Source organism: Piliocolobus tephrosceles, chromosome 1 (genome assembly GCF_002776525.5).
Source record: "Piliocolobus tephrosceles isolate RC106 chromosome 1, ASM277652v3, whole genome shotgun sequence".
Taxonomy (NCBI): domain Eukaryota; kingdom Metazoa; phylum Chordata; class Mammalia; order Primates; family Cercopithecidae; genus Piliocolobus; species Piliocolobus tephrosceles.
Genome location: NC_045434.1, coordinates 23,133,103 through 23,143,976, shown reverse-complemented (window position 1 = coordinate 23,143,976; position 10,874 = coordinate 23,133,103). Strand labels below are relative to the sequence as shown.

The 10,874-nt window shown below is 46.9% G+C and overlaps 1 protein-coding gene across 4 annotated transcripts in view; it reads left to right on the top strand.

The window, feature by feature from the left end:
- Nucleotides 1-7,229: 7,229 nt before the first annotated feature.
- FAM78B (family with sequence similarity 78 member B) overlaps nt 7,230-10,874 on the top strand; it is a 102,749-nt gene continuing 99,104 nt past the window's right edge. For 3 of the 4 annotated variants that reach the window (XR_004229256.1, XR_002730614.1, XM_023207013.1), the window contains exon 1: nt 7,440-8,239. Coding sequence is in view for 2 of the 4 variants with exons in the window: in XM_023207013.1 (XP_023062781.1) it covers nt 7,977-8,239 (263 nt within the window). In the remaining 2 variants the exon portion in view is untranslated. Of the gene's footprint in view, nt 8,240-10,874 lie in introns of all 4 variants that reach the window. The other variant, XM_023207012.2, reaches the window with a different exon arrangement.

Here is a 10,874-nt window from a genome sequence, read left to right as displayed (position 1 = left end):
TACCTGCTTCAGTCATGAAACTGAAACAGGAAAAATGGAGGGGCCATAGCCAGGAGGCTCATTTTGGAAACTGACCATTTTGGAAATTCCTATAGGCAGGGATTATGTCTTCTCTATCACATTGTCCGTCACGTGCAATGGTGACAATGCTTACTACCATTTACTGAGTACCTACCACAGGCCAGGCATTGCACTAGGAGATTTACATTCAGTTCATGCTCGTGACAACCTCATAAAAAAGACATTGTGTTCTCCTTATTCTCATTTTATAAACAAGGAACATGCGGCCTAGGGATATGGAAAGTATACAGCTATTATTTGTCCAAGGTGAGATTAGAACTCATGTACGTCTGACTCCAGTTGCATTAGCTTTTCACTATACCTCCCTCTGCCTCATGTAGACATTGGGATCTGTAGGCTCTGGTCCTACTCTCCCTTTTTGACCTTACCTCTCCCCACCCCTGCACCCCATGTGCTATGCTTGCCATACTAAACTTCCTACTTCTCTCTAGAACACTATCCCTTCTATCGAGCTTCCTGAATTTGAAAGCCAATGCTGCTGGTCCTCACACTACATTTTGAGTAACAAAGATCTAGAAGCTCATTTGAAATGCAGAATCTCAGGCCCCACCAAGACCTACTGAATCAGAATCTGCATTTTAACAAGATTCCCAGGTGATATGTATGTGCATAATAATTTGAGAAGCATTGGTCTTAACCTGCAACACCCTTTCCCCTACTCCTCACCAGGCCACCTCTTACTCATTATCCTTTGAGCACATACAAAGTGCCAGGCACTGTGCTTAGAACTGATGACACAAAATCGAATTAAATACAATGCACAAACCCAAGAAAATGATAATGTATTCACGAGAGAGACATGTAAATAAATTGTATTTTTAAAAGTATGAGTGCTATTAATAAGGTAAGAACTACATGTAGTATTTTACATGCCACAGAATCTCTAAGCACCATCATAATAACAGGCACTAAGAAAAGGCTCAATGATATTTCTGGAAGAAAGTAAAGAAGGGAAAGAAAGGGATAGAAAGGAAAGGAGGGAGAAACAGGAGAAGGAAGGAGTTGCACTAAGCTATAATTTTAAAATGACCACTCAAACAAGATGTGTTCATTAGTGACTTCCCCCACAGGATATCTTCACTTCACTTGAACACCTGGATACTTTAACATCAAGATCATTGTAGTTCTCAACCTACTAAACTCTCCTCGTCTCACGTGATTCACTTTGACAATGGCATTACTGTCCTTTAAGCTATTAGCCTCTTGGATTTATCCTTGAATATTCCTTCTCCTTTGATCTTTCTATAAATCTATTACAAAACCTTGTTATTTTATTCATTCAGGCATCAGTTACTCATGTTCTGAGCAAGACTCTAGGGTGGGAAAGATCATGTATAGCTGAAGTGCTCCCAGAAGTTCTCAGGGGAGCCAGAGGGTCATTAGCGTGTGGTCGGATACAGGTCTGAGTCCTAGCCTGGCCACTTGCCAGTTGTGACGTTGGGGAAGTTTCTTACTCTCTTTTCCACTGTACCTTTATCTGTAAAAGAGGATAATGATATTACCTCACAGACTTATGCCAGGAATAAATGAGATACACACGGTTATTATAACTGTCATGGAACAGGGTGGGGCTTGAACATACCCTCAGAGGACATGGCCTAACCAAAACAGAGGAGAGGAAACTGCTGAAGGACTGGTGAGTCATCTGCTTGACCTGAGGCCCAGGGTGGGTAGGAAGCTGAGGGAAAGAAGGCTAGAAACACAGGTTGGTTGGGGTCCCATCATGGTGTAGCACTTCAATACCAACCTGAGGGATTTATGATGAATTTAATAGTAATAAGACAACACAGAAGGTTTCCCCAGTAGGGAAACACATGATCAAAATTTGCTCTGACTTGATGTGTTAGATGAGAGTGGCAAAGATGGAGAGGGAGGAGACCAAGATGATTCTGGACTTTTAAGAGTAGGAAGATGCTGGTGCCTTCAACCAGGAACAGGTAGTCAGGAAGAGACACTGGCTCACAGAAAGAGAGGTATCAAAACTCATTGCGATGGAGGAGGATACAGCAGTACATCCAAATGAAAACATCTAGCAGGCAGATGGGCCTGCTGACCTTGAGTTCAGGAGAAATGCTCAGCTGGCAAGACAAACTTGGAAGACATCCATGAAAAACACCAGTTAAAACATGGATAAATATCCTGAGGGAGTTCAGGTAGAATTGGGGAGACCCTTAGGAAATATGGCCCTGGAAAATGAGGAAAGCAAGAGGAGTCAGAGAAGCTAAAAGGAGAATCAGGATTTGCAGAATCATGGGATTAAAAGTAGTTTTCTTTTAAGAGTGTCAAACCTGACAGACCAGGACAGAGAAAATGACTTTGAATTTGGCAGAGATAGGCACAGCAGATCTACAACAGAATAGCTGAGAACCAAGGTATCCTTCTTCATAGTTTCTGTGACCTAATCTAATGCAAGGCTGGTTGAAAAAGCTTGATAAATATTTACTACTTGAACCACACAATAGCTGCCACATCTTGGACTGAATGACTTCTGCACAGTGCCTTAGTCTCTTGCCATATTCCACTCCCTGCTGAGTTTCTTAGCCTATCCTGGAAGAGAAATTAGTAACCCTGGCTCTGAAGTGGTGGTAGGGAGAGGTCACAACCAAGAAGGAGTTGTTTCCTTAATCCTGCAGTCTTGGGCCTGAGGCTAACCTCTTGCCTGTCTTTGGGCCATCTAAGTGAGACAGAAATTCATCTGTTTTTAACAGCTCCAGAGGCAATTCCTCAACATCTCTTGGTAGTCTGTTCCACAGTTTCTGAAAACCCTTGCCAAGGTCAACTAGAAATTAGGCCCTTGTGACCCAGAGTTTCTAAAAAGCTCACTTGACAAATTGAGTAATGAGTCAATCAAGAGGAAAAATAAAGTCAGAGATCACCCTGCTTCTGGAAGGAACGAGTCATCAACAGCTGAAGGAGTGGATTGTAAAGGGGCACAGAGGCCAGCATCCTGGAGAGTGTACAGCACGGCTCTAACTCGGGGAACTGAGGAGCTCTGTCATGCCCAAGAACATCAGAAGCTTGAAGTACAAAGGATCATTTGTACCGTGCCCTGAGAATAAACTCCAATGAAATTATTCACAAGGAATGATTGTTGTCAAGGTCTTGTCATTGGAGTGTTCCCATTTCGTGGTGTCTAGAACTGATAATCCTTGAGATCATGTATAGTGCTCGAAGACAAAGGGCTTAACATCAAGGAGGCACATTAAGAAAAGAGTGGGGGGACAAAGAGGTACAGTGCAGAAAGAATTAGAATAAAAACATGTGCTTGCTGCAGGTATTGAGACAGAGCTTAGAGAGAGGCTTATAGGGAATGTCAAGAGTCCATGTCTGTAAATCATGTTACATTTTACTGGCACTCTACTAAATATGATATATGGGAAATAATGTTTTATTGGATTTTTAAGAATACTTTTAGTCATTCAAATGTTTATTGAGGAGCACCTAGGTGCCACGCACTAGGCTGGGCAACAGGGCATGATGATGCGTTCTCTTGAGGAGTGAACAGCTTATTGGGAGAGACAAAGTGTGAGCAAGGAACTGTGAAATAGCATTAAATGTGTTAATAGAGGCAAGGGACTTACCATGAGGAGAGAGAAAGAGAAACTTAGAAGAGCAGCACAGAGAAACTGTTGCAATTCTGGGGATTTCATTTGAGCTACAGATAGCCCTGCATTGGCATTTGCAGACTGAATATGCATGAATGATAAAAACCCCCAGTGAGTAATCCAAAAGGTCCCTGTCATGAGGTAATTTGCTGAGACACAAATTTGAATGGGGCTGCCAGGAGGCCAGACTGTACTTGCCAGCCACTCGGCTAGTGAATGACCACTCCTAACACTGGGATTTGTGTCCCAGTACCACTTAGCTCTCCTTCCTTTCTCATCAACATCCACACAATAATTCTCATACTGTGATCAATTTTTTTCTTTGCAGAGTAAGGGTAATAGGGCGTTAATAAGGTAAAGATAGAAGGTAATGAAGTAAGAAGTTTTTCTTTTTCATTTTTGAGACGGAGTCTCGCCCTGTCGCTCAGGCTGGAGTGCAGTGGCGCGATCTGGGCTCACTGCAAGCTCCACCTCCTGGTTTCACGCCATTCTCCTGCCTCAGCCTCCAGAGTAGCTGGGACTACAGGCGCCCGCCACCACGTCCGGCTAATTTTTTATATTAGTACAGGTGGGGTCTCACTGTGTTCGTTATGATGGTCTCGATCTCCTGACCTCGTGATCCGCCTGCCTCAGCCTCCCAAAGTGCTGGAATTACAGGGGTGAGCCACCGTGCCGGCCACGAAGTTTATTTTAATGGCAAAATTTATTTAAGTAGCTTTAGAAATTACTTTGGCCCCATATTCACAGAACCATTAAGAGTCTGAAAAGATTCTTTACATTTTTCAGTTATACTTTACTGTACTTTATGGTGGAAATTACATGCCATGATGACGTTCGTGATTTTGGAGACTCACCAAGGTCATGGATGAACCCTCTGAGAATGTCAAAGGTCCAAGTCCATGAATAATGTTACATTTTATTGACTTTACTAAATATAAAAAAATCTTATTTTAAGTTTGAAAAGGAAGATATTCTCTCTTATGTGATTTCCCTATATTTTGGGAAAGGCTGCCATTCCCCTTCCTGCTTATGAAGGTTTAACATGTATCACCAGAAGACAAAGGAGTTATTTATCCACAAAACTGCAGCCTGACAAGCAACTTAAATTAAGAAAGATAACTACATTCATCAATGAAATGCTTTCCTTTTGGTCTATTGCCTGGAACCTAATAATCACTGAAACTCGAACTGACTCCACCCCGTCTCCCAAATACGTCCAAGAACCTCAAACTTAACATGACATCACCCACAATCCCAAGCTGCTTCCACTTCTATCTCCTTGTTCAGTTATCAAGTAAATAAATTTACCTCCTAAGTGATTCTCAAATGCAAATACAGCCAGGCCTCTCCAGCCCCACAGCACTGCCCCAAGCTAGCCGAGGGTCAAAGCATCTGTCATCACAATATTCTGAAACTCTGCCTCCTCTATTCTCTATGTTGATGCAGAGTAATTTTTCTCAAAATGCATGGCTTGCCTTCATTGGCTTCCACTGAGGTTTAAGATAAGGTCCTATCAAGAGAAAAAACACTGGGCCCTACTAGACGGTGAAGGGTAGGAGGAGGCATAGGATAAAAAAAAAAAAATACCTATTGGGTACTATGCTTATTACCAGGGTGATAAAATAATCTGTCCAGCAAACCCCTATGACATGCAATTTACTTATATAACAAACCTGCACATGTACCTCTGAACCTAAAATAAAAGTAAAAAAAAAAAATTATTCACCAAACCCAGTGATCAAGGTTAATAACACCAGTAATAAGTCATATTGCTATCACGTAGCCCTGACATAATGCAATGAGAAAGCACTTCATCTTCGTGGTATTCATCCCCAAAATCCAAAACCCTGGTCTAATCATGAGGAAACATCAGATAAATGCAAATGAGGAACATTCTACAGAATATCTGACCAGTCCTCTTTAAAAATGTCAAGGTCATGAAAAACAGAGAAAAACTGAGAAGCTGTCACAGATTGAGAAGAATAAGGAGATGTAATGACTAAATGCAGCATCATATCTTGGATTAGATTCTAGGAAAATAAAAAAGACATTAGTGGAAAAAAAAAGACATTAGTGGAAAAACTAGTAAAATCAAAATAAAGTCTGTAGTCTTAATTTTAAAAAGAAAAAAGATATGGTCTATCAACAACCAACTGATTCTTGGACAGTGATTCTGATGTCCATGGTAGATACATAACACTTTGAGAAACGCCTTGACTATGAGTTGTTTCTCCCCCCAGTACAGGATGAGTTCTTTCATATCTCTATACATTCTGCATTTGCCAAATGCTGGTACTGTACTACTCATTCACCGTTCTCTTTTCAGTGAGACTCTGTAGTCTGTCAGTATTCAATTTAAATGTCACTACTTGAGCAAAGTCACATGTAATCTCTGGCCACTGAGAGATTTACATGTGGCCAGAGATTTACATGTCTGGCTTTCCACCGGCACTGGATACACATCCCCACTAAAGCAGGTGTCACAGTTCACTATAATAATTTGTTAACAGGTTTATTTTCTCCATTGTTCCATGTGCTCTTGTTCAACTTTGAATCCCTAGTACCTAGCACTATGTTTGGCTCCTGCCAGGCAGTCAGCCTTTGCTGAATGAAAGGACCAGTGATTGAGGTCTGTGGCTACATGGTAAAATGAGAGAGACGAGTCATCAAAGGGAAAAACTGCTTTTTTGTTAACTATAAAGTGAACCAAGGCATCAGAACAGTTAAAACAAGGATGAAGAGTGCTTTTAGATCTCAATCAATTTAAAAATTACTCGTCACATCTGTCCTAGCTAAAGACTAACTCTAGCACCTCCTGCGGCCTGTTAGTATTTCACGCTTGGGCAGCTGATGCAGCAAATGTTTAATGATCGGATATGAAATACTTAGAAGCTATTGGCTTTGAAAATATAAATGTAAGAAGATGCCTAGTAAAAGCATCTGCTAAATGTTTTTTCCTGTTTGGCACATTAGACTGCAGTATCAGACACATGACCGTGGTCATACTGTACACAATGTCCAATGTCTGCCAAAACTCTGGCATATGAGAGACTTAGTGTTGGAGTACGGAGGGATTCTTCCGGTATCCCCACTACACACTGGTGGAAAGAAGAGCTTCCAGAACAAATCCAGTCAGGGAAAGAGGCAAATACACTGCAATTAGTAACACTGCTAGAGGCTGAAGGTAGGATACTAAGAGGGCTCAAGCCTAAATCTAATCCAACAAGCTACATTCTGAGTAACGACCAATCTCTGATAAAGCTGTTCCCCTAACCCTTCTGCTGCCCGAAACACTCCACAGCCCCTACCGGGATACTGCGTTCCCCAGCGGACTCTGGACAGCGCCGCGCCCTGCTCGGCCCCACCCACCCGGTGGCGCTTGGGCCCGCCCTACTCCCCCACCCCAGGGCACCACCTACCAGGGCCCCGCCCCGCCCCAGCCCCACGTGCGGGGCCCCACCCCGGCGCTAGCGGCCCTTTAAACACCCCCACGGTTACACATTACCCCCCAACCCGGACGGCAGCCGGAGAGGGACAAAACTCATGGCGTACAGCCAGTTTCCTCCGCGGAGCACGTCCTGTGCTGCCCCAACCGTTGAGGCCCTCCACTCCGGGCCACAGCCTCTTGGCGCCTCCCGGGCCCGGGCGGCCGGGCCGAGGAGTGTCGACGCGGTCCGGCTACGGGGCGGGGCCGGCGGGAGCTCCGGTCGCCGCTGCCGCTGCTGCCTCCGCCTGCCGCTCGGGCCGCCCGCTCGCCCGCCGCTGGGTGCGCTGCACGCGGTAGGCAGCCGCGGTGCAGAGGTTCATGCAGCGGCGGCGGCGGCGGCGGCTGCTACTGCTGCCGCCGCGGAGGCAGACAGACCGGGCGCTGCCGCCGCCGCCCTCCCCCGGCTCCATGCCGCCGCCGCTGCCGCCTCCTCCTCTCCGGCGAGGGGCGGGGGGCTCCGGCCCGGGGTGGGCACCACTCCTCGCAGCGCCGCTCCCCTCCCTGCCCTCCGCCCGGGCGCTGGAGCCGGCGAGGGCACCCTTCGCCTCCTAGGAGTGCACCTCCGCGCGCCCTGCCGGAGCGAGGGGGCGGGCGTGGGCGGGCGTCGGGGCAGCGGAGACCCCGCGCGGCTGCAAGAGGAGGGGGCTTCCCCAAGGATGCCCGGCAGCTCCCGGTTCCTAGGTGCGAGCTGAGTCTGACCGGGAGCGAGCGGCGCGTCGCCATGCCGGCGTGACGCGCCCCCAGCTGCCCGCGCGGGCCCCCGCGCTGCCCCACGCCGCGCCGTGCCGGCGCCGGGCTGCAGGATGGGCTGTATCCAAAGCATCACCTGCAAGGCGCGGATCCGGCGCGAGAACATCGTGGTGTACGATGTGTGCGCCACCATCGACCAGTGCCCCACGCGCATTGAAGAGACCTCGCCCATCGTCCTGCGCTACAAGACCCCGTACTTCAAAGCCTCGGCCCGCGTGGTCATGCCCCCCATCCCCCGCCACGAGACCTGGGTGGTGGGCTGGATTCAGGCGTGCAACCAGATGGAGTTCTTCAACACCTACAGCGACCTGGGCATGTAAGCGACCCGCCGCGCGGCACGGGAGCTGACTCTGGGCCCCCAGCTCTGCTCGCCACCTTGACCCTCCTCCCCAGCTCCTTCCTACTGCTGTCCCCATCGTCTTTCTAAACCTTCCTCCCGCCTCCTCTCCCACCTCCCTCCTCCCTACGCTTTTGTTTCAGTGACAGGGCGGGTGTAGGGAGGCTCCTCGCGAAGGCATTTTCTCGTGGTTTGCTTCTGACTCCCCAGAAACGCGAGGAGAACGGTGCGGGGCGGGAAGAACGCGACAAGGAGGGTTCGAGAGGCGGAGGTGGGGATGGCTGGCGAGTGCCTGGCGAGTTTCAGGGCGCCGTCTATGCTTTGTGGGGCTCCCCGGGAAGAGTTTGGGGGAAACCATAGAGGAGTGGAGTGGAGTGCCGGGGGCGCATGGGCTGTGCCGCGCGTCCTTTGGAGAAACCGGAGCGGGCTTGGAAGAGCAGGTCCCGGGCATCCGAGCGGGAGTTGGTAGTTCTGTCCTTGCCCTCGCGACTGTTGAATTTCGAACCCTTTTCCCCCAGGCCAGGGAGCCGAGAGGCGTTTCCGTCTGGAACCACAAGCCGGACATAGTTGCCTCTCTGTCTCCGCGCCCCCTGGACCAGTTCTGGTAGGGAGCTGAAGGCACCGGGTGCGTCCCGGCCAAGCAGGGCGGATGGCCTTGTGCGAGCAGCCTTCGGCTGGCGCGGCGCGGAGTGTTTCTTATGCTAAAGGAAAGGATGGGTCTCTTGTCTGTCTAGGGTCCTTACTTTTCAAAACTTTGCTAATTGCGGCACTGGAAGGGATTCCCCTGGCGCCCACCGCCGAATTTTATCGGCGAGCTGGGAGCTCTCCAACTTTCAGCAGCGCCGGTTGGTGCGCGCTGGGCTTGGCTGCTGCGGTGAAGACCGAGGATCACCGCGGCTCCTCAACCGCCAGGGGCCGCAGGCTGCGGGCGATCGCGTCCAGGACTTTTATATTTACCAAATTTTCATAACTCCGCACCCGCCTCTTTTCAGAACTAGACTCTGAGCAGGTGGCAACGACAATAGCTAAAAGGTTAAGGGCCTGCCTTCTACCTGCTGTTACAGTGTAGGTCTAGAACACCCTAATTAACCTGCAGCCTACAGGGAAACCCTTTTTCTGGAAATTCAACTTCATTTCACTTACTGATCTAAAACTCTAGAGCTCCCAAGGTTCGCCTATTTAATATGGATATGGGATGGGGGAGTTCCCATTTTAAAAGGTCAAACTATCTTTTTAGCAGCAGTTTGCAGGCTTTTTATTGCACTCTGAGAGCATGTAAGTTAACAGTAGTCTAGGCGCTAACAGAAATTTTGACAGGTCTTTGTTTCCTTTTTTCCACCCAAAGATTTTGCACTTTACTCTTTAAGCACAAAAGCTTAATGCTAAAGAAAAACTCAATTTCTAGTGAAGAAATTTGAGGCCCAGTTTCCAATATGCCTCGGCACACTGTATTCTTCTTTCTGGAAGACAGCTAGATATGAGAAATGAGGGATATTTTATTTTGGGTGAATCATGCCATTTAAAAACAGACACACCCTCAAAAGAATGATTATATGTGAACACATGTGTCTCTTAAAACTGCTTTTTAAAATAAATTCATTATTTCCAGCCAAGTCAGAGAAAGCCACAGGCAGGGCCAGAGCCCTCCCTCTCATTTCCCTGGCCTCACCCTGATGACAGTGGGTTTTTGGAGGACAGCAACTGCTCCCCTCAACAGCCTGGGGCCTCTGGTAGAGGAAGCCAGGAGTGACTGTGCAGAAGCAGCCTCAGTTTTCCCAAGACTGCACAGCGGAGCTCTCTGTGGCCTTAAATCTCTTATGAATAAGTAAATCAAAAGCAAATATATAAATACAGAATTATTTCCATAAAACTTATTTTACCTTAGGAGAAGTCAAGTTGAGATATAAACAGACATGGTAGTCGAACTTCGTGGAATCTATAGGGAAGGTATGTCCTCATTGGAACCAACTTTAATGGATATGAATCAGTAGTAGGATTCCTGACCCTTCTCCACTGAATCCTTGCATTCGGGATTTGGAAAGAGGTTTTGTTTTTAAACTGCCACTTTTGGTATTTTAAGAATCTTGGTTTTCATGTAGATGTAGGAGAGCAAAAATAGACCCCCAGTGAGTAATAAAGCATATTGTTATAGATTTGTGTCCACAGTCTACCTGTTTCTTCATGGTTGCAATAATTGCTATGTGTTTAATTAAGGCCACTTTGGAGCCCAGATTTGAATGAACCAATTTCCACAAGATACTTAATGCCCAGAAAACTTTGCTAGTGTAAACTTTTTAATGGGAACTCATATTGCATGAAAGTTGCGGCAGTCTATTAGTTATTATGTGTACTTTAGCCAATACCTGGATTGTAAAAAATAGCATGGAGTGAATTTTCACCGCTGTGCAGTGTTCCATCACATGAACCACAATATGGTGAAAGGGTCTGGGTTAGAAAACTGCCTTTTCAATATTTTGAAAAGGATTGTGCCAGAGGAAATCCACAGCATAAAATGGCAAGAAACTTCTGTTTACAGAATTGAAAGAAAGCATGAGGTTTTGTGGTTTAAATTTTAAACTTTTCCAAGAAGGGGTAGGCTTCTAAAAGAACGTTT